This window comes from Poecilia formosa, unplaced genomic scaffold (assembly GCF_000485575.1).
Source record: "Poecilia formosa unplaced genomic scaffold, Poecilia_formosa-5.1.2 Scaffold25, whole genome shotgun sequence".
NCBI classification, from domain to species: Eukaryota; Metazoa; Chordata; class Actinopteri; order Cyprinodontiformes; family Poeciliidae; genus Poecilia; species Poecilia formosa.
In genome coordinates, this window is record NW_006799964.1 from 422028 (window position 1) to 445464 (window position 23437).

The following is a 23437-nucleotide window of genomic DNA, read 5'->3' on the forward strand; positions in this document are numbered from 1 at the left end:
GAGAGAGAGAGAGAGAGAGAGAGAGAGAGAGAGAGAGATGTATGTACAATGATTATAGCATTCATAATTGCACTATGCCTCAATAAATGTAAATTACAGGCTTATGTTTCAGGGAAATAATAAAAAAAAAAAATAGTCCAAAGTAAATTGAGTCGCATGTAAAGAGGTGCCAATTATAAACAAGAAGGGCTTTACTTTGGTACAAACTGCATATCAACACTGCCCTTTTTTTTTTTTTTGCCTCTTTACGTAGCAACCAACCACATTTATTCTCCACTTCTAGTTCAGCTACAACAGTCTGGAAAGCCGGGCCGTGATTGGACACAGAGGTACTGCTAAGCTGTGATTGGACTGGACGGTGAACACTTCATAACCTGCAGGACTCAGATGGTCGATCAACATGTCAGTCTGTTGCTCCTGCTCTTTTCTTTCCTCACCAGCATCCTTGTGCTCGAGTCGTTTTTGGCATCGGTAATAATTACAATTTGAAAGAAAAGCTTCGGTGTGGCACGGTTTAAAGGAAACACTTTTAGTAAATGTGTCAGAAATCGAGAGCCCCTCTCGTCCCGGGGTGTTGAAGGCATCTTCAACACCCCGTCGCTCAGGCGATTTCTCCTTCTTGTCCTGAACTTCACGTTTGTGTCTTGTCCTGAACTTCACGTTTGTGTCCGAATAAGCAGGAAATGTGCTCAAATGGTACCAAAGCAATGTAACATTAGAACAAGAATAATGATTGAAGTCAATCAATATCAAATCAATCTCAAATAATTTAAAAATCACAGTTTATGGCAACATTACAAGAGACATGCCGACAAGATGCATTAAAAAAAAAGAAAAAAAAAGAGGCTATTGATAGGAGAGATGTTACATCACTTCCTGTTAAGCTAACGTTCATGGCGAACCTTTGGAGAGGATGATAGATGAGGAGGGTTACAAAAAGAAAGGTCGTTTATAAAAAGGCAGATGTGATGGAGCTCCTTAAATAGCAAAATGAAACCCCTCGCGCAAAAAGGGCAAATAAATTAGTATTATGCAACCGTTAGATTTTGTTTTCCTTAGATAATTTGTAAGCGTGTATTTGTGTGTGTGAAAGCTATCCTTTCACAGATCGAGTCAGTCAGTGTTTCAGGGAGGAGCCGCACTCTACACCAGGTTGTACTCCTTCAGGTTGAGCTGCAGGATCGTGTCTTTGACGGCTGCAAAGACGAAGCGGATGTTCTCCGTGTCGGTGGCGCAGGTGAAGTGAGAGTAGATGATCTTATCACTGTCTGGATTCAGGTCCACAAACATCTTCAGGATGAACTCTCGAGCTGCTTGAGCGTCTCTCTGAGGTCCTGCAGAGGAAGGAAAACATCAGCAACCAGCTAGTAACGGATTAAATGCTTGTTTACGTCAGTGTTGCCAGTAGGTCTGTCATGACAACAAATTTTACTGGATGAGAAGCTGACCCAGAAATTACTGCGATATCATTGTTTTAAGACCCTATTATTATTAATACAATGTACATTGGTATTAATAGTATTATTAATACCAATGTACATTGGTACATTATTAATACCAATGTATTAATAATAGCATAATAATGCAAGTTTGCCGTTCCAAAGACAATAAACCTTTGTAAAGAATACTTCACACAGGAACTGGAAGATAGTTTAAACACGACAACCAAAAACAATAAATAAAACGTAAATAAAGACCACACACAACCGAAATCATAAATAAAATGTATTATGACATCCCTAAACAAAATTTCCCTTCAAAAAATATCAGAATGAAAATTATTGAGATCATTTTAATTCATCATGCAATTAATTGATTAATTGCTTAGTGGACTGGCTTAATTGATAGCGTGTTTCACATGGATATTCATTCTCTTGTTTTCTGGTTAGTTAAATCCTTTAGAGTAGTTTTTTTTTGTTTTTTTTTTGTTTTTTTACATTTTTTTTAGTTGTCTTTTAAATTTTAATATACACCACTGAAGTTATACCAAGGCAGATCCAGTTAAACGTTTCTGCAGTACGATTGCCAGATTCCTGCCCTTTTTGACTTAGTCTCATGAACATTATCAATGAAGTACACCTACAAAAAACAGCTCCTACTCTGAACTTGTTCTCAGCTACAGTCAGAGCAACAATTTGACAGTTCAAACATCAGAGGATCCAACGATGTGCAGCAAAGAAATGCACAACTCACAAACGTGAACCTGCATTCTATCCAGCCACCAGCAGGGGGCAACAGCTGTTTGTCTAGTCGTCCACAAGCAAACAAATGTTTCACTCCTGTAAATTATCACTTTCCAGCAAAATGTACCTTCTAAATGACTAGTTAGATACATGTTTGTATCTAATGCTCATCGTTGTGTATGTGGTTCTGTTTGGATCCAACAGGAGAAAAATATGCATTCAGCGTTACGGCTTCCAAGCTGAGCTGCACTGTGACCAACATGTCATCGAGTTGTTTCTGGTGTTATAACATGTTATTAGTTTCAAATATTTCATTTTAAAGGAAACTGGTAAGAATGGCTATATGAGCAAATAGCATGTGATGTTTTGATCGCTTCTTTTCAATACAGGATGTTTTCCATGAAAAAATTATGAAGTATAAAATATACAAAGTTCTCAGTCCTTAACATCTGCTTACTTTGAACAATGGACTGATGAAAGAAAGAAAGAAAGAAAGAAAGAAAGAAAGAAGGAAAGAAAGACAAAGAGAGAGAGAGAGAACAATACAAACTAAATAAGTGCTGAAAAAGACATATTTCTGTATTTCCTTTCTTCATACTTCAAAATACTGATAGATTTCAGAGTTTTCCAGACCAAAAACCTAAAAAGTGAGAGTGTGCCTAATCTTCACATGAAGGCCCATCATTACCAACTTTCAAACAGCTGAAAGTTGGTAAGTTGGTAGAAATGAGCTCTTTGGTGCGCTACTCACCGTCGTACTCCGGGAAGTAGTCGACCAGATGGGAGAACATGATCTTCTCCTCCAGCAGGTCTTTCTTGTTCAGGAACAAAATGACGGAGGAGTTTTGGAACCAGGGGTATGTGATTATCGTTCTAAACAAAGCTTTACTCTCCTCCATCCGGTTCTGCACAGGGGGACGTGAAAGTGGGCGTGGTTTGGTGAAGGTGGGACAAAAACAAGGAGAAAGGGAGAGGAGGAGAGAGAGAGAGTTTAATTAAAGCGCAGTGTTCAAACTCATTAAGAAGAGACTGTAATAAATGTTTCAGTGCACTGAAGAGGGAGCAGGGAGGATGAGAGAAGAGAAGGATGGCTATGTTGGTTAGATACTCTATTTCAGTGATTAACCGAAAAGATGACGTTAAAAGACAACGGTCAGTTTGGAGGTAATTTAATTGGTTTTAACACCTTGACACAGATGTCAATAATGGCATAATAATGCAATATTCTCCTGGAGCGAATCTCTTCCCCTTTCTTACAGAAACAAAACAAAATAATGTCCCCAAATCCCCCCAGAAATTTACCTCGTTATCAGACTCCACCAACACCTGGTCGTACTCGCTGAGGGCGACCAGGAACATGATGGATGTGACGTTCTCAAAACAGTGGATCCACTTCCTCCTCTCCGACCTCTGACCCCCGACGTCCACCATCCTGTCCCAGCCGAAGAGTCAGTTATCATCATCATCTTCATCATCATTAATCTTTCTCGCTATGACCGTCCTTTAGCAGTCCGTTCTACAGGGAATCTGTTTCAGATCTGACGCAGCACAGACTGCTACAGGAGATCCATTGTGTACCAGACAACATATTTGGTATTACTGAGTTTTTTTTGTTTTTTTTTTTAATGAATTTAGTTGAAGTAACTGTCGAAGCAAAAAAAGCTTTTCACGTTTCAGTTTTTCCTCGATAAATTAAGAACATTTACAGAATAATGTTGAAATATGAATGTCTACAAAGTTATATGGCTCCTCACCTGAATATGACGCTCTGGAGATCAAATGGATATTCGATAATGCCCGTGGTCGGGACTCGAACCCTCAACACGTCCTGCTGGGTGGGAAGATAGATTGGTTGGGCGATCCGGTCCAGTGAGTCCAGGTAACTACAGAGACACAGCAGAAAATGATTTCTCATTGCCATGGCATCTACAACAGAGCTGCAGCTCAAGCTGACGTCCTCCTCTACTCACTATTTAGTGGAGTCTGAGAGCTGGTACTCCCTCCTTCGATCATAACACTCCTGGATGCCGGGGTCTTTCCACAAGTTCTTGATGGCATCTATGTAAGGACTCTCCAACCTGGTGACCTTCTCTACGTCCACGTCTCTAACAATGTTGGCATTAGTCTAGTGGATGAAAAAACATTACTGAAAAACTGCTAAGACAAGACAGAAACACCTGTAAATGGTAAAAAAAAAAAACAAAAGAAAACAAATGTGAATAAGAACACACACACACACATACACAAAAGAGATTTCTACAAAAAGCCAGTGTCCTCATTATTACTAGTTCATATTTTCAATCACTTGGGACATTTTATTGGACCCCAGGCTCAGCATGCAGCTAATATCTGAAGCTGAAATCCCACAGAGGATTTTAAAGAAATTAAGCAGAAAGCGTTGCTGCCCCAGATTCCTGTCAAAAGTTTTCTGTGTTTGAGGGAGCAACATGCGGCTGACTGCCTGTCGAGGCCGTTTCTCTCACAGATTTAAACTAAAGAAGCCAGGAAATTTGCAAACCTCGTCATTGTTTTCACGTGCGTCTAGTAGAAAACTGTCTACAAAGTTACTGACGTATTATTACATAATGCCACTGTAATTTACTTGCCCAGTGGTTCATAAGACATAAATCAACCTGAAATCCATTGAAAGAACCAATTAGAGCTGCGGCTAACGATTGTTTTAGTAAATTGATGAATCTGTTGATTATTCCAATAAAAAAAAAAAAGGTACGTACATCCTGCAGATAACCACTTAAGCTTTTTTAATACAATTATAAAATAATATATTAAAAGATACACATAAACAAATAATTCAAATCCTTTTTAAATAAGAAAATAGACATTTCATTGCTTAAAATGCGATAACATGGGGTTCTTTCATCGTACGCTTCTAAATTGTTTTGGAGGCACAACTTTGTCACTAATATTAGCTGCGCCTGCCTTTTAAGCACTGTAAATGACCGGACACATGGCAAACATGATTGTCAGGTTTCATTTTCACTTCCCATGTGACGCGAGGACCATCCTTTGTCCCAGACAAGCACTTCCCGTTTTAACACAAGAACACAAGTGAGCTGGAACCTGCAGCGTTATGAAAGAGAATTTACACCCGCGCACTTTTCTTCTGGTTTTGCTTTTTGTCTCGCAATCAAATGTTTCAGATCACCGGAAAACATTTAATATCAGCACAGCATAACCCGAGTACATGTAAGAAGCAGTTTCCAAATAGTGATTTTAAATAAGCGAGTGCTTTGTGGAAAAGTGATTGTCTCCAAACCAAACAACCAATTGAGTCACTCTTTGTGACAACAACAGACATCAAGAGTTTGTGAAAACTAGATGTGTTTGCTTGATTTCAGTCAAACTGAAGGGTTTTCATTAATGAACGGTCTAGTGGAGATCACACCTCAGCATTTATACCAGATTGAGATTTCGATCTGGGTTTAATGGCCTGTAGGCTGCTTCATGTTGTCAGACACAAAACATTTTTCTTAATCACAGTTTAGTTAATAATTTAACAATGGGAAGAATTTCACTTAGGACAAGGTTGTTTTAGTTCAATCTGGAGAGACTCAAACGGAGAAAGAAGGCGATTAAAAGAGTTTAATGACAAAATGAACATGAAAATAAAAAGTCCTTTGGCGTTCAGGCCCCGGCCGGGGACATCGAGCTGGACTTCGATGAGCTCGATGAACATTCCTGATGCAGCATAGGAATGTAGACCCCCTGGGGCCTGTACTGGTGGCGGCGGTTGGAGGAAGATGAGGCCTGAGAGCCGGGAGCAGAAAGTGGAGATGGGGTGGAGGGGGGTTGATCGCAGCTGGTGAGCAGAGGAGGCTATGGGTGAATGTCCTTTTGAACTGAAGCCCAAACGATGATTGGCTGGAGCGAGGCTTGGTCCGCGCCGATAGGTCCAGGTTGCAGAGAGGCGGGCGCTGATTGATGAGGCAGGTGCGACTAGAGTCTTCCAGACTGAACTTTTGTCAAGACTCCATTTTTCCCTTAATAAATATTTGAAAACTTTTCACATTAACTCAGGTTATGACAAAAAGCCAAAAAACAGAAAAAGTCTGCAAATGGGCAGAGTTTTACTCTGCAACTGCATTGGGTAGCAATTGATAAGACTTTATATATATGCCTAATTCGCCTCAACAATTCTCCAAAACTGAGGCTTCAAATGTGGTTTTTATTTTCTATTTTCTGGTTAAATCCAATCATGTTAGGAGACACAGAGTGAAGAGCTGATGTAATTTCTGTCAGGTCAACAAAGCGAACACTATGTCAAGAATAAAGACAAAAAATATGTAAAAACTTGTAGAATATAATGTGAAATGAAGTGAAAGTGCACAAATTAGTTGCATTGTTTCTTAAGTTCAAGACTAATGGATAAGAATGCACACTAATAGGACAGAATACAGACGCAAGTGAGGAGATAAGTTGTCAAACCATAACAACAGAAACCCGGTACAATCCAAGTAATGTTCTTATGTCAAACCACCAAATAAAATTTGTTCATTTTAATTTTAGATTACATATAATTTTGGTCCAAAATTCAGATTTTTCACTACATTTCCAGACTGCAGAGGAAACCTAAACACCAAGCAAATTTTAGCATCAAACACTTTAGTTCAGAGGTCAGTTTTTAATTAAGTTTTATCAAAATACCACTAAAGACAACAACAACAACAATAACAAAAACTGCTGCAGCTCTCAATGTTACCAACATTCAGAGCTAGGCTTGGCATTATCCCAAGCCTAGAGGTTGGGATAATGCCAACCTCTAGGCTTGCCATTATCCCTCTCGTCACTCTCGCAGGGAACAAATGGCGAGTAAGAGGTCACTGTCCCCCCGCTCCCAAAGCTACAACTACAGGGGCAACTCAAGCCAAATAGGAATCTGAGTAAAACCCAGCAGCTGAAATGACGGATAGAAAAAGTACACGGTGTCTGGTTTTCTCTGCTTCAATTTGTCCGTATGTGTGCATCGACTGTATGTGAGAGCACAGAGACGTGCACAAAGGGTGTGATGGAGCTCTGGAGAGCTACAAGGACACAGGAAGCGTAAAAATCAGCAGGAAGTTATTATGGATGGCTGCTCCAAATAAGATAGACTGCACTCTAAAAATATTCGGCTGCGCTCTGAAACACTTGGAGCGAACTTACTCACTTTATCCCAAACCCTTGTGACCTTTAATGACCACAGTCATTTCTGTTGTTTCTGCCCGTTTAAAAGGCTTGTGGGAAAAGATCTCAAATACCTTGCTGGAGTCTAATTGGTAGGAGATCTTCAGCGTCTCTGCAGCTCGGATCATAGCCTGCATGGACGTGAAGATGTTCTGATAGACGAGCTTGGTGAAACCCCGTTTGTCCTCATCGGAGTAACCGGCACCGTGGATGATCCTCATCTGCTTGATGAATGTGCTCTTCCCACTTTCACCAGTTCCTAAAAAGTTAGACAAGGAAGGAAAAAAAAAAAGGACAGAGTTTGTTTACAGTGTATTTGCCGTACCGGGTTTTAAATGACGACAGAAACGGACAAAATTGAAACACTTAAGTAACATACGCCGAAACTGTACAGCATTCTCCCCAAAAGCGATAAGTAATTTTACTACTACTACACCTTATTAAATTTCCTTAATGTGCATATTAGCTCGTTTGCTGAGAAGCAACATGAATCATGCCTGTTTTCATTGGCTCTGGCAGTTTTTCCAGAAGAGTAAAAACAGTGTGGCACTAACTGCAGCCAGAGTGATGCGATTGTGTCCCTACTGAACTAAATGCAGCTGTGAACACACTCTTCAGTCGGCCTGGCCAGAGACAACTAAACCTGCATTAGGTTAGTGGTGAGAATGTAATCCTTCACGGACACATTGACGACGCAAAAGTGTTACTGGTAGGAATGCACAGACATAAAAATGTGGGCTGAAATTAATATAAACATTAATGTTGCTATTGTAGCTAATAACCAACATTGACTCACGTTATATACATTTCCCTACACATGGAAAAAGCTATTAATGTCCTTTTAAAAAGACGCCAGAGGAGGTGACATGTTTCCATTCTTGTATAGAGCATAAAGTAACAGATTTTTTTTTTTTTTTTGCTTATGATTTACTTCAACCGAAGAAGCCCTTCGCTTCAATTTGTGTTTAAATATGAAACAAAAAGATTCTGACTTATTAGCAGTAGTGGTGACTATAAACATGTACATTCATTTCTCCTCATGTCTTTCTTGCCCCCCAAAAAACATTGAAGTAGGAACATAAGTTGACAAATACCAAACAAGTTAGTTGTGAGTGACGATACTGAAGCTAGTGCAACTAATAGAGAAAATATACCTCATTTGTAAATAATGACTAGTTGTGATAAAACTGTACTTCAATTTATCAGTGCTAAAAACAATATGCGTGGTTGTAAATCTTAAATCCTAAGTTGTTTTTGTTTTTTGTTTTTGGGGTGGGGTGGAGGAGGAGGGGAATCAAGCTCCTACTTTTCTGTGCCAAAACATTGAATAAAACAAAAACACAAATCAATATGCCCACATGTACAGTGTTTGGTCTCAAACCTGCAGCATGTGCTCACTCACTTCTACAGTCTCACATGTGTGGGTTCCTTTTTTCCGGTCTGCTTGCTCTGGTGACAGACCAAGAGCAACACTCTCCCCTGAGTGATGACAGGAAGTATTTGGGTGTGAAGACGTGGGGATGAGTTTGAAAGGTTGCACTCGTTTGCATTGTATCTTCATGCCTTAAATAAGTATTTGTAACACTTGAAATTCACATTTTTCCATGTTACAACCACAAATGTCAATGTATTTCATAGGGAGACAGACGAAAACAAAATAGCACAGAGGTGACATGTGAGGCATGTGATTTGGAGCATCCAGGTACACGCTTTGCATATCATTGATCTACGTCAGCAGGTTTATTCATTATTCTTTACAACACAGCTGAAGCTCAGGCGGACTGAATGGAGAGCATCTGAACAGCCATTTAAGTTTTGCTACAACTGACTGGTTTCAATCTAACAACACTTTTTGATCCAAAAGCATGGTTGACCTGGTGTGTGTTTTGGGTCATTATTTCACACCAGAGGGAATTTCTTTAGAAAGCATTTGACTTCTGAAGACAGATTTTATTATCTGTATAAATGGGACTGAATACAAATCCACGACAAACGTTCAAAAATTATGGATTACTTACGCCACTGGGATAACATAAAATCCCAGTGGCGAGGTTTTTGGTTGTAATGTGAACAAACATGAAAACAATGATACTTTTGCAAGACGTTGCATACCAATTTAAGCCATATTAACTTCTGTGGAAGAAACAACAAGCATCAGTCCAAATCTGCTGCCCGGCGCTATTATCGTAAAGTGAAAATGGTCTTCCCATCATACGATAGTTAATTTAGAAGCCAGACAAAAACATCGTGAAGTGGTCAATAGCCAAGCCCTCCAGCCTGAAGGCTGCTGCAGAACACCAAGCACCAAAAACAGCCTACCCTATTATTACATCTCCCACTTTTGGTGGTCAGGCACACCCCAGCACAATTTGATGCCCAAACTGCCACCCATGTAAAACCCCACACTCCTGCCACTCTTTGCATATTCATCCCACAGACTAGGATGATTTGCTCATGTGGCAGCTCAGTTTATCCACCTCAACAATGGCTGAAAATGGATAAGAAGGTGGGGGCCTTAACTGAGACATCCCTGCTGGGGTTGACCTGGCTCTACTTTGGTGACAGGGAATAATAGTCAGAAGTCATGCCTCTCTATACTTCATAAGATGTCAGGACTTTTAAGCATTTTCTGTTTCAGGTAATAATTCTGAATTATTGCTAATCTTTCTACTAGTGGAACAGGAATAAATACTTTCTATTCGTCAAAGGCATTACTTGGCAAATGCTTGAATAAAAACAAATACAACTCATTTAAACAACACATCCAAATGCTAGCAAGTAAAACTTGAACACGGAGGAATGAACAGTAAAACCCAGCATTTCAATGAACTGGCTCTGCAATAAATCAGTCAAAAGAAAGAATTAAAAAAAAAAGTTAACTCTGTGTACATTGCATTAAACTGGAGTAAGTTAATCTGGGTCAGTGTTTCTTAACCCTTGTTCTCATAGTCAATTATGCCTTAAATGTGTCTCTGTTCCACCACACCTGATTTAAAAGATTGAATTGCCTCCTCAGCTGCAATCAAGTGTTTCAGAGGCCTGTTAATAATTTATTTAAGTCAGGTGTGAGGCAGCAGGGAAACACCTAGTAGGTGCAGGACAGTGGGCCTGATGTCCAGCTGAACATAACCATTTCTAAAATCTGACTGGTGCGTCTCCAACCAAAGAATATGGATGACGTTTCATTCATACCTAAAAGGGAAAAAAAAACAAAACAAAACAAAACAAAAAAAAAAAAACCCAGCTAATTTGTGAAAACATTGCATAACATTACAAACATGTATAGTAGTCCTCGGATCATCTACACTCCCTTCTTAGTTGGAGCTGATGAATCCCAACTCTGAGTAAACATCATTTGTTCTACCCTGCCTATATAAGCAAATAGTTAACAATACATTGCTGATAAGTATTTTCCCCTCCTCCTCCAACACAAAGAGAAAATGGCAGAATTTGTTTTCCTGTAATAACAATTAAATGGGTCGGCAACATGAAAAAAAAAAATCACACTAGCTTTGTTTATTATACAAATTATAAAAATCATGACTTCGAAAGTAGTGCATTTATATAATAAAACAAAAAAAATAATTAAATGTTAAAAGTAGAACTAGTTTTGCAAAAGGTGGCGGCCACCTTCCTATAGTCACATATCTATAGGAAAAAACTCCATGTTTCCTGAGCATAGAGTCAGGGCTAGAACATATGTGCAAAAGGGGACTGAAAACAGAACCTTGTGGAACTCCACGTAAAAAAGAAGCAGAGGATGATGAAAAAAGTTTGACATTCCTAATTCTCGGCCATGTCGGATTTGAACCACTAATGTAAAATGCACCCACTGCTCTAAACAGGTAATTAAAATGGTTATCAACCTAAGCCAGATAAAACACATTAAAAACTCTTCAAAAGGCCAGATTCAGAGCTATAATCACATTTTGTATTTGACAGAAATAACATAATTTTACTGTAAGAACACAGAGCATTTCATCCATCTGTCAAACTTTGCGATGTAGCTGGTTTCGTCTTCCCATTGAAACAACTATGCATGTTAACAAGGTTAGACATTGAGCAGGGGAAAGTATTTTCTAACTAGTAGTAGTAAGGTGTGGCCTAGTGCAAAAAACAGTTCTTCCTCTGATGTGATCTCTTTTTGGTTGTAATAGTTACACTGGGTTGATAAATTGCAGTCTTTCTGACAAAATTCCTCGAAATAATTCAGGACTGTGGGATCTTAAAAGATGCTTTAATCATAACCAAGAGGAGCTGAAGTTTGAGATTACTTAGCCAGTGCAGCAGATGCTTCTGCTGGACAACAATGATAAAGCCTAAAAATGCAAAAGGTCACATTAGGTAGGAAGCAGAGATGAGAAAGGGGGGCGGGGGGGAGAGAAAAGGTCTATATTGGAACTGATATCATTGGAATATTTACAAATATCGCCATCAAAAGATTTTCTAATATCATGCAGCCTGAACAGACCCGGAATTAATCCATTTTTGACATTCAGCAGCTATGATGACAAGCCACAAGATTCAAGAATTTAACTCATTCAGATGGCGAAAAAGGAAATGAACAAACTGTGTGGGTTTGTGTGTCCACAGCATCAGTGTTTGTTCAATGCAGCAAACTCAAATTCATGTGTGAAAACAGAATAAATTCGCTGCATCGCCTCAAGCAGAGTTAACCTAAGAATATCATTCTACCCTCAGCTTTTAACTGTAATACTCTGTGTTCCCTTTGTACAAGCACTCGGTTTTCAGCAGCAATCCTGCCAAAAGCTTAGCAAAACCTGCAAAGTTCACATCTGACGAGAAAAGCCCTTTTCTGAAGAATTAAAAATTGCAAGCAAAAAAAAGTTACCCTCCTGCATAATCTGGCTAAACTCACAATTTAAATAATCGTTGCCCTGATTCTAAAACTCTAAACGTCAGAAGATTGATTTAAGTATTTCAACACAAAATAAAATGTCAGTTAAAAATCTAGTTTTACTTTCCCCTCTCATGAATCTGACAACACAGAGCAGCTCTTCAACTCAATAATAGGAAACGGTAATATATGAACTTCATCTTTTATTAAGCAGACTGTTGGGTTGTTTTAATTTTCACTTTCAGGAAGCCTCTCCTGGGACTAAAACCTACTCAACACTCAGTTTTAAACTATCGCTAGGAAAACTATCAGAGCTTTTAGACGTGTGAAGCATTTAACTTATCGAACATTTTTATTACTTTTAGAGGCTTTCTGTTGCCCTGCTGATCCAGCCGCTTTCATACAGGAATCATGTGACATTCGGTGTTCTTCCTCTCTCAGTGACAAACGTGTTTGTTGAAGGCTGGTTACACGCTGATGTGGACTTTGTTCAGCGATGGCCTTGACAAAGTTCCCACAGCGGCTTTCATCTGGCTTCTAAAAGCAGCTGAGAGTGATTGTGCAGATAAACCTGTACCAAAATGTTTCTGAAAACCCCCCCAAAAGAGAAGAAAAAAAAAAATCAACAACATATAATTTGTGCCCAAATAAAGCAGTGCCACAAACATGCAGGAAAACTGAAAAGCAGTTCAGCGTTGTGATATAAACACAGCTTAGTCACTGTGAAAGTAATTATAAAACATGAAATGTTCCAGTGGAGTCAGATGTTTTTGTCACTGATTTAGTCTGCGTATACAGTTAAATACAGTAAAAGAGTACATGTGTTAAAGAGACAGCCATTCAAATGTAGGTCCAATGGTCTCCAAGGAATGTAATTTGGGCTGTGCCACTTTTATAATTGAGTCACTAATCAGTCAAAGCCTAATTAAGTTGAATGTTTGAGTCTGGTGTGTAAGACCACACTCAACATCCACACTCAACATCCACTTTATTAGGTATTTTTTTTCCAATTGTCTTTTAAACATAATTGGCAATTTAAGCCTCATTTTAATCGTGTAAACTCCCTGTTTCACAATGTACCTGTCCTTTCACGTTATACAAAACAAACCGTTAGAATATAGGGGTTCTGTGCTCTTTTTCATAGAGGTGTGGCTTACAACTTGAAACCTAAACCTGTGGAGAATTTCTCCAGCGTTGAGCTTTATGTAGCAACAATCAAGCGCACCGTCCAAATGCCTAAAGTGGTTCAAATACAAACCACGTTGTTGAGCGCCTACTTATTTTGACATTCCAAGAAGGATTAGGATCGTAATATTGGTGGGCCTTCATCAGTTGATCAACAGGCGCAATAATCAATAAGATGATCTGAATGAGGGATCACATGGCAACTAAACTCAGTGCATTTAAAGATGCTGAAGACAAATTTCTGATGTTCAAAGTGAACATCAAAATGAGCTTCAAAAATGGGAAGACATGGGATTATGGTGCTCACTGTGGTGAGCAGTGCGTGGATAAAAATGCGTGTGTTAATGCTATAGGTCTGAAGAAAATGGTCAGAGATGGTTAAAAAAAGAACAGTACATTAAAAGATTACTCATTATAACCAAGGAATAAGGAATGACATCCATGAATGAACAACAACTTGAACCTCGAGGACTGCACAGTGGTGCAGTTGGTAGCTTGCAACTTGCCTTGCAGCAAGAAGGTCCTGGGTTTGAATCCCGGTCTTTCTGCATGGAGTTTGCACATTCTCCCTGTGCATGCGTGGGTTCTCTCTGGGTACTCTGGCTCCTCCCACAGTCCAAAAACATGACTGTCAGGTTGACTGGTCTCTCTAAATTCTCCCTAGGTGTGGGTGTGCGTGCATGGTTATTTGTCCCGTCTGTCTCTGTGTTGCCTTACGATGGACTGGCAACCTGTCCAGGGGGTACCCTCACTCTCGCCCTTTGGCTGCTGGAAATAGACACAATAGACGATAAGTACGTAAGATAACGGATGGATGGGCTGCACCTTGAAGTAGACAGTCTAAAGCAGAAGACCTCACTGGGTGCCACTTGTGTCAATTAATACCAGAAAACTGAGACAATGCAATTCACACAGACTCAAACATGAAGTCATTCAACCATAACAAGCATACCAACTGAATGTTAAAACATCACCAACCAACAAGATTTTTGTTGCTGACCATATCTTCTCCTTTAAAGCCACAAAGTGCACCCATCTTCGGATGCCTACTTACAGCAAAACAATGCACCATGCCACAAAGCTCAAATCATCTCTTGAACACGTCATCAAGTTCAGCATCTTCCGATGGCCACAGTCACCACATCTCAAGACAACAAAGTAACTTTGAGGGTTGCATTTGGAGGTATTCAGTTAAATAAATCCATTAACCTATTTTTCATTGAGTACATCAATAATCGATAAACATGAAAACATGACTAAATGCAGCTTGTGTGTGCAGTTTAGTGCTACTACACTTCTTTGCAGGACCAGTGTCCCAGAGAAGTGCGTTGCAATTTTTTTTCAAGAGCAGTATTTATGCTAGTGGAACTATGATTGCTGTGCCATGCAGGTATCTATTAAATGTATGTTGTGAAACTATGTGTATTATACACTAGAATTAAAAATTTAATTGCAATTGTTGCCGTTTATAATTCATAACAATCAAAAATGCTACATCAAGATGAGAAATTAGTCAACAAACAATTGTGGGTATTAAATGGAAGTAGGTTGGGGCAAATGGGGGGTACAGAGCTGCTTACGACTGATATAGTAAGATAATCATTGTAACTTCCAAATTAATTGTGTTGTCCGAAGGTTTCGACATACACAGGTTGCATAGATATTATTAAGACTATGCAAACATTAACATTAGTGGTTTGAAATGCAGACATACACACACAAAAAAAAAACTAGTCTCAAAGCCACAATGACTTGAGAGAGGAAAAAATTGTCTCGATGCAAGGGACAGTCTAAAGCAAAACTTTTCCGATCCAGTCCCACAGGAAACGAGACAATTAGGGAGTTTAAAAACCCACAATGCACTTACAGAATATGGGTTATCGAACCACACATACAACTTCTTTTGGGTAAGTCGACCACTTGAAGTGTTGGTGTGTAATAATACACAACAGAGAGACACACAATGTTTCTATGAAGTGGAGAAGATCAGCAGTTACATTAAGTGAGCTTTAAATCAATGGTAGTCGGCCCAGATTGCTTTAGCAACTGTACGTTTCTTCTTGCAACACGGACAAGCGTCTCTGCTTTGTAGAGCACCTCTAGGTCTATTGTTCTGGCATAGCCTGTATCTCTAAACCTGTAAATATGTGAGCTGGACAGACATATATATTTTTTGTTAAAATAACATTTTTTTTTTTCTGGAGACAAACAAAACACGTGGCTCATGGCTGCAAAAACATATTTAGCTCAGCTTCGAAACGTTTTGTTTGTTTTATAGGACCACATCTTTAAGCCCATTCTCTGTAAACATTATGTCATTACACACGTACTACTAGAGTGAGCCGCAAGAAGACAGACAGATAAAATACAAGAATCAGACTAAACCGATTTCAAAACATAAAGAAATGGGCTTTCAACCAAAGCCGTTTCTGTATTTAACCGGAGTTAGAAGTGGTATGGTTTTCCACAACCAAAGAGCCATGTCAGTGCCATGTCACAACACCGCTAACAATCTCATCCAGGAAACGGTTCACCCTCCCTCTACTTCTTACTGATGCTTTGTGGAGGATAGCAGGCAGATTAACTACAGAAATCATATCATTTATCCAACATCCCTGCAAACAAATGCCATAAGACCACCAGCTTCATTTGATAATATTTTAAAACAACTTGCTGCTTCACAATTCAGCCGATCTGATTGGTACCAGCAGCACTGGGAAACTAGAGTTACGCTCTGCATTTGTTAATTATATTGGATGATTTTGTGGAACCACAGCTATACACAATGAGCTACTTAAACTCTGCGATGGTAGATGTAAAGATAAACAGCAGTAGGATGAGAGATAGTGCGTGAATGTTATTGAAGTTATTTGGTCATAAATTAATGTTGACATTCTTTGCTTTTATTATGTTTTTGAATTAAATCAAGAAGATCAAAAACAATACTAACTCCAGGACTTTAAATATGGTGCTTATAATATTTTGATTGGTTGTTTCCCTTTATACAAGCCCGACTTGAGCTCCTGGAGAAATTCCCTTTTTTTCTCTGGTCTAGCTGAAAGTTGGACTCTCTGAAGAAGCGGCTTATTAGTGCTAGAAGTTGAACCAGAATTTCTAGCAGTGGCAACGCCAAAAAAGAAAAAAAAAACAAAACAAAAAAAAAACTGGAGCTCAGCAAGGATTAGCACCGATTTAACCTCCTTTATGCATTATCTGTTACTGACAATTCAAGTGTTTGAATAACAAGCAAACTGCTGGGATTAATGAAAGCTTATGGGGCAACAAGGAGAAAAATATCCATATTTAAGAATGGTGGCAGTCAGCTCATTCAAACCCTTTTACTGGAGATTCATCACATCGATTTGATTACAGGAGAGCAAAGCCCATTAACATCTGCTGATCCATCACTTTCACGCATCCATCATGAGGTAGAAACTAGGATGTGATGGTCCAGCCAGCTTCCTTTGCATGATTTTCTGGGTGCCTTTCCTAAAGAACCGGGGTATCAGGCACTGCTTTCCACAGCCCGATATCACATCTAACGTTCTTTATGCTCAGTCTAATTAAAAAGCAGAAGGCTACTAAAGAACTTGTATTACTCAAGTATGACAATTACAGGAAATGTCAACCACCCTCCTTTTCCCCTGACTTTACATTAGTAACAAAACAGGTTGAAATAGAAAAGCCGGGTGTGGGCCGACATGACACGACTGACTTCAGTAAAAATACCAAGGCTTCACAGTAACAACAAATCCATTTTAAACTTAAAAACAAAAAAATTATAAAATTATTCTTTTCCTTTTTTTTTTTAAATACACCTGTAGCTTCAACAATAATCTATTCTGTGTGTTATTACAGTTTAGACTAACAACTGCTAAACATAGTCAGCTTCCAAGTAAATGTTAATTGCTCAGAATGTTGTTGCCATTTTGTTGGTTGGTTCTTTACAAGGTAACAACTTGAAATTTGCTGGTCAATATGACAACTTGACTGTTTTTCCTAACAGAAAACATGTGAATACAGTGACATCAACTATTATAACTAATGGAAAGTATTGAAGCCTATTTTATCCTTTTAGCCAGTTAGAATATGCTCCATACAGATGGAAAAAACTGGGGCTAATCAGACTTTTAACCTTAAAAACTATATGTCGAAAACTGTAATGGTTTTGAAACCCCTTATTGCTTACATCTTGATATACCTTCATGCCAGGTACCGGCCCAGGTCTAGTAAACATGGGCCATCTTTTTATACTTGACTTAAAGAATTCATACTTAACACAATAGTGGTTGAGTGGTTAAACGCAAATGTTTTTAAATGAATGGCAGCAGGGCTCCAAAGCGTTTCCTGCAGCCCTGTGATATAATCATTGCCAGGGTTTGGCTTTAAACTGCAAAACTGTTTTGATTACACCCAATAAAGGGCAGACTTTGGCCCAGCCAACATTTGTCACACTCATAAATAAGCACACCACCTGGAAGGGCCTTTGAGGCAGAGATGGCCAAAAGCTGTATGGGTCCCTAATCAGAATCTGATTTGGGGGCATTCCAAACAACATTAATACCCTCTATATCAATGTTTAAACGTTAACGCATTGTACACTCCAAATATAATCATTACAACTGAAAGTCGTATTCAGGTCCAAATATAATCACAATAATGACTTTACAACCAAATAAGCCACTCCTTTGTCTTCAAGTTGACATAGTTTTAAGTAGCTTGCCCTCTTTTCTTCAGTTTAGGACACAGTCTTAAAAAGTTAAAGTTCTACTTTTCCCATGTGGGAAACCATACAGATGTGGATGATTCTGACTCAATCAACAAATGTCAAAACTAGATTAGTTTAAGGTTAATTTAGGGTCTAACGCAATATGCATGCCGAAGGCAAGACGCGTGAAACTGAAAGGTAATCTTTTGAAACACAAGAAACTAGAGCACACTAAAAACCAAAAGTTAATGACACAGTTCATTCCAACTATTACTGCAAAGGATGTGCTGCCTTCAAGAGTTGTAGAGAATCAGGGTTTTTGTGCTATGGCGCGATCTCCTGATACAACATCGCAATTCACTGAAATGACAGCGAGAGTGTGGGATCATCAAGCAGGTGAAATATCTCCAACATGGGATGCATAGGAAGAAATTCCCGCAGAATGCGACCTCTCGGCCACTGCGCATCTTCTGATGAGTAGCAGCTAGCACGCTGTGGCTCCCCAAACAAGAGCACACGTAAAAACATCTGTATGCATTGTGTGTGTGTGTGTGTGTGTGTGTGTGTGAGGTCAATGTTACGCAACCTGATTTATCATCGTATCTTGGCTTTCTGAATCGTCATCTAATCGATATGCAAACAGCCTAAAAATTTCCACCCCTGTTCCTGGTGTTTTTGGTGTCATTCCTGTACAAGTTCAAAACATATTCGACTAACAAACATTTAAACATTATTCCTTATCTGGCTTTGCATGATTCTTCCAACAGTGAGTCACCTCTGTGTGAGAAGGATGAAATGTGTAACTTCAGTTTAAAGTTTTACCGTATGAGTGTACAGTAGTTATGGCTGGAAATAACAGCCCATACTAAATAAGTCCCAAACTCAAACAAACTCTACCTCATCTTAAATGGTGTCCAGAAAATGTGTCGTCTCTAATAAATTATGAATATACGATATCTTTATATTTTCGACTGTTCCCTAATTTTACCCCCTTAACACATTGATATAATAATAATAAAAAATAATAATAATACACAATTCTTTTTAAGTTTTCATTCTTCCTTCCAAGCGTTTCTGTATGTTTTACAAACCGTTTTACTATGATATACTTTAGCAGATTATGGGGGATACTTAAACTTATAAGGGGAAAATTGATCCAAATGTTGTAGATAAAATATTTATAGCTAGTGCCAGACATAAATCAATTATTTTCACCTTGAATCATTTTAAGACAGTAAGGATAACCTTCATTATATGGATTTATGATGAGTCAATTCACAACATGAGTTAAAAGTTAGTAAACCTGTAGATGTTCTTTAAGAAAACAAATCAAGACTCTGATTTCTTGCATGAAATCATTGGGGGGAAAAAAGCAGAAGAAACTGGTCAAGATGTCAAAAGGTTTTTTTTTTGTAGGAAGAATATTCAGGTTCAGCAATTCAAATAATTATGCGAGATACTCAAAAGAAAGCTTCTTTTGAGTTGGTATGAATGAACTGATGTCATATGTGATATTAAACTCCAAATATTAACATATAATTAATAGTTCAAAACATTTTAAGTGTCAATAACATTTCAACTGTCGGAGAAGTGGTGACTGGCATCAAGTCCCTTTATGGATATCACCAGAGATGAAGTCATGTTTGTTTTGTGCTTGAGCCCTGCTAATTCCTTTTTCTGTTTACTCCGATTAGATGAAAACGGACCTGCAATTTAGACATTTAATGCACATCTGACCCTAATGTGGCTCATTCTGATCTTTCATTTTCAGCTCAGTTACATCCTAACCTTGACCAAAATGTCAATGGGCTAACTACAGAGCGCATATTTTCAGTCAGTAAATGGTTATTGGATTCACGTCCTCCTGCGTTTACAAGCTCCTTTTACTCATTAACAATGCCACAGCTTGAGGTCTGCATGTAGCTTTAACCCTTAAATCAAGTCTGTTGCTCAATACATGTACTGTTTAGAAAGGTGAAGCACAAAACCAGCTGGCCTTGACTGCAATTTAACAAGTACAACTTTAACAGGGGGAAAAAAAACGCTTTTACCAAGCTTTGTGCGAATAAAAACATTTATGAAACTTGACTTGAGTGACAAAATCAGCTACTAAGTTCGTGTTTGCCTTGGGCCGGCTGTGCTTTAGGTGTTGGTTCCCGTCATAATAGCGCAGGCGGCGAGTGGTTTTGTTTCCTCGATACGAACAGGTCACAGTTATTCAAATCAGGTGGTTTTAAACACAGGAAGCCACCTAGGACTTCTCCCTGCTGCCAATCTCTGCACTAGACTCCTAAAACGGAGAGAGACACTTCAACCACTTCTCCCCTCCAACTTCACCCAGGTGGGAAGCCCCAGCACCAGACCACCGCCTCCTCCCCACAGAGGTATTTCTGATGAAGGAGGAATGCAGGCTCCACATCCCGCTGCCCTCCCCCAGCCAAGCTTACCGAGAAGCAACAGTTTCAGCTCCCGGCGTGCGTCCCTCTTATCCCGGCGGAGCTGCCTTTCGATCTCGTCGTTGATCCGCCTGGCTTCTTTCGCCTCCTCGCTGAGGCAGCACGCCATTATGGATTCCAGGGTCATTCTCGGTCCTTTTCCTTTTTCAAACACGCACTATAACTCCGCTTGTCCCCCCCCTCTGTATTGAGTCATTCAGATTTCACATTTGTCGCGGAGGGAAAACCAGAGGCCTGTGAATGTCAAAAACGTCCTCATACAGGCCGGCTTTAGGTGATAAACCGCTGTTGTAATGAGTCTGCGTGTTCAGACTGGAGTAGAGACGGAAAATAAGATATTTGAGAGGAATTATTGGAGTCCCCCACCCCCTCCCACCCTCTTCCCTGTGTTTCGGTTCGCTTTCTGGGCCTGCTGAAAGCTTCTAACAGAATAGAAAGCGGGTTGAGTTGAATTTTTTTGCTCGGTCGATGGGTATAATCTGATCTTCTGTGTCTGTATGATCAACAGATCTTTTTTAAAACACACCATCCGCACTGATCTGGATAGGTATTGTCATCCGTACTCCGGCCAGGCTCTTTCCAAAGTCCTCAACGCTGATGGTATTTTAAATCTCTGAAATACCTTGTTTGTTTTCCAACTCGCAGTCTGCGTTGGCGAGAAAAACACATGAGCGAGGTTGTCCGTTTATTTTCCAATGGCTCCACTCCCGGGCGTGGTAAGGCAGAATATGGCGGACTTTCACTCCGATCCGCTAGGCTGGGATACAGTACAGTTATATCTCCGTGTCAACTCGGTAAACCAAAGAAACCACACAGAAAACGGCATTTCGCACGGAGCTCTCGCTAGTCGTAGCGAAATTATGCCCGAGTGTGACCTCCCCTCCCAAAAAAGCGGCGCACGGGTCCGTGGCTCCGCACCGGGGAAGAGGCGAAAGGAACAGGACGCCGTGTCGCTGGCTTTGCCCCCGACCAATCTTCTTTTCCTCAATTCTCTTCATGTGTTTTTATTACAGAAGCCATCCACTCCTCCGTGGGCTGCGTCTGGCTCCCGTCGACCAGGGGGGAGTGTCGCCGTCAAGCAAACGCCGCGATGTATTAATAACGTCCAACCTGTAGAATAGAAGAAGCATGCGAAGCTACACGTTTGAAGCGCTCTGAGTTCCGTGAGCAATTCCACTTAAATCCTGTTTCCAGGGCCGTTTCTAGAATGTTTTGTAAGGGGCTTGTCGGGGACGGGAGGGGGGCGTGGGTCTTAAACCATACAAACAGAAAATAATTTTCCAGAGTTTTGCTTAAAGGTGATTCTCAAACAAGTGAAAATAAGTGTCTAAATAAGGTGATTAAGATTTTTTTTATTTATTTTATTCAGCCCAAAATGTATGCGTTCTTTTCACAGAGTGGCATATCAAATGGGTATCTCGCTTTTTTTTTTATTTTTTTTTTTTATAACAAGTGTGTTCATGTACTGTGCACTGGGCCAGACTTTAGAAGGAGCTTACAAGGGCAGTACCCCAGGGCTAATATTTGGGGTGCCCCAAAGATTTTTATTTATTTATTTTTTAATGAATGCATATTTTGCAGACATCGTTTTCTATATGAGTCATAAGCCCATATGAGGTGAGTTGCAATAATATTTTGACATTTTTATTAAAATAAACAATACTCAAGTATTTGAAAATAATGACGTTATAGCAATCTTTTTTTGGAACAATATGGAGCTTCGCGCCCAGGAACATTAAATCGACCATCATCAGTTCATACCCGGTTTATGTATTTTGGGGGCAGGGGCAGATGGAAACATGAAGTGTAAAATTTCCTAGATGGTGGTGCTGACTCTGGATTTTAACGAACACACTGGACCAACACTGGAATCTGTCCCTCTTTTCTCCACATTCCAAGACTTTGATTTCCAAGTAAAATAGAATGTTTTTGAATCAGAAAAGATTCAAAAACCTTATGACTGACTTCCTAATTTAAATGGGTTTTGATTAACCTCTCAAGGCTGATGTTATCTCTGTTGGTTTCATTTTTTATTTCTATTAAACTTTGTCCTTCCACTCAACTTTCCATTAATATGCTTGCATATATTTCTTTGTGATGCCAGTTTCTTTAGGAATCCAAAATAAACCTTTGCTGGCTATATGTAGTAACATTTTCATTTTTGTAAACATAAAATCTGGCTTTTTATAAGCTGTGTTTCAGAACTATCAAATTAATCAAATATGCTCATTTTAAGGTATTTTACAATGTAAATAGAACCTGGACCTATTTACTTTGTAAATGCCTTACAATGAGTGTTGTAGATATTCTATATACAAACAAGTTGAGGTTTAATCAAACAGTTTATGTTCTTATGATCAAAAATATTACAGTTAAGATGGCTTAAGGAGAAGACAGAAACTGAACTTAATGTCTGTTCAAATGGAAGAATATCAGCATCAGGAAAAAACAAAGTAAAGATAGCCTGCACAAAGCCTTGCTGAACATCAATAGACTAAATGCTTGAAGAAGAAAACTACATTTTGCTTAGTGGTTAGAACAGATTTTTTTTTATTTTTAGGGATTACTTGGTAATGGCCTGGTAGAGGTTAACCATTAACTATCTCTACAGTGGAAACAATAATAGTTGCACCAGTATTCAACCAAGTAGCTCTGCAGTAAGCTGTGAAGGTCATTATGTTCTATTTTTGTTGAGATGGCGCAGTGTTCATTCAGCTCCACAGCCAGTGGAGCAGTCACTGATTTGTAGTCTGTCACCGTGGGTCTGTTTAAGATTATAAGTAGATCCTCACAATACAAATTTATGATTTACACAATGCTAAAAGTTTTGTAGCCTACCATTAATGGCACTTGGGCCACCTTA

At 39.3% G+C, this 23437-nt stretch overlaps 1 protein-coding gene and 2 long non-coding RNA genes across 3 annotated transcripts in view; 2 read left to right on the plus strand and 1 right to left on the minus strand.

Annotated features, from left to right (window-relative positions):
* The window catches only part of LOC107835809 (uncharacterized), an 11891-nt gene extending 10737 nt beyond the window's left edge, over nucleotides 1-1154 (plus strand). Inside the window, exon 3 of the long non-coding RNA XR_001661631.1 lies at nucleotides 1072-1154. This is a non-coding gene — a long non-coding RNA (uncharacterized LOC107835809). The remainder of the gene's footprint in view (nucleotides 1-1071) is intronic.
* On the minus strand, nucleotides 136-21785 carry LOC103135363 (guanine nucleotide-binding protein G(q) subunit alpha). Its single transcript, XM_007548023.2, has 7 exons — nucleotides 20566-21785; nucleotides 7442-7626; nucleotides 4154-4308; nucleotides 3938-4066; nucleotides 3486-3615; nucleotides 2935-3088; nucleotides 136-1334 (listed from the first exon to the last, which is right to left on the minus strand). Exons 1-7 carry the CDS (start codon nucleotides 20699-20701, stop codon nucleotides 1144-1146), a joined length of 1080 nt encoding a protein of 359 aa, XP_007548085.1. The 5' UTR covers nucleotides 20702-21785; the 3' UTR covers nucleotides 136-1143.
* On the plus strand, nucleotides 4315-6882 carry LOC107835810 (uncharacterized). The gene is made up of 2 exons (XR_001661632.1): nucleotides 4315-6438; nucleotides 6502-6882. It is a non-coding gene; the product is annotated as an uncharacterized LOC107835810 (long non-coding RNA).
* Nucleotides 21786-23437: the final 1652 nt, after the last annotated feature.

Bases quoted from the DNA above. Each gene is read 5' to 3' on its own strand.
- LOC103135363 (XM_007548023.2), bottom strand. From the start codon at position 20,701: ATGACCCTGGAATCCATAATGGCGTGCTGCCTCAGCGAGGAGGCGAAA. The intron at 7,627-20,565 runs GTAAGCTTGGCT...CTAACTTTTTAG, and splicing joins GCTGAAACTGTTGCTTCTCG to GAACTGGTGAAAGTGGGAAG. The intron at 3,089-3,485 runs GTAAATTTCTGG...CCCCCTGTGCAG, and splicing joins TGGTGGAGTCTGATAACGAG to AACCGGATGGAGGAGAGTAA.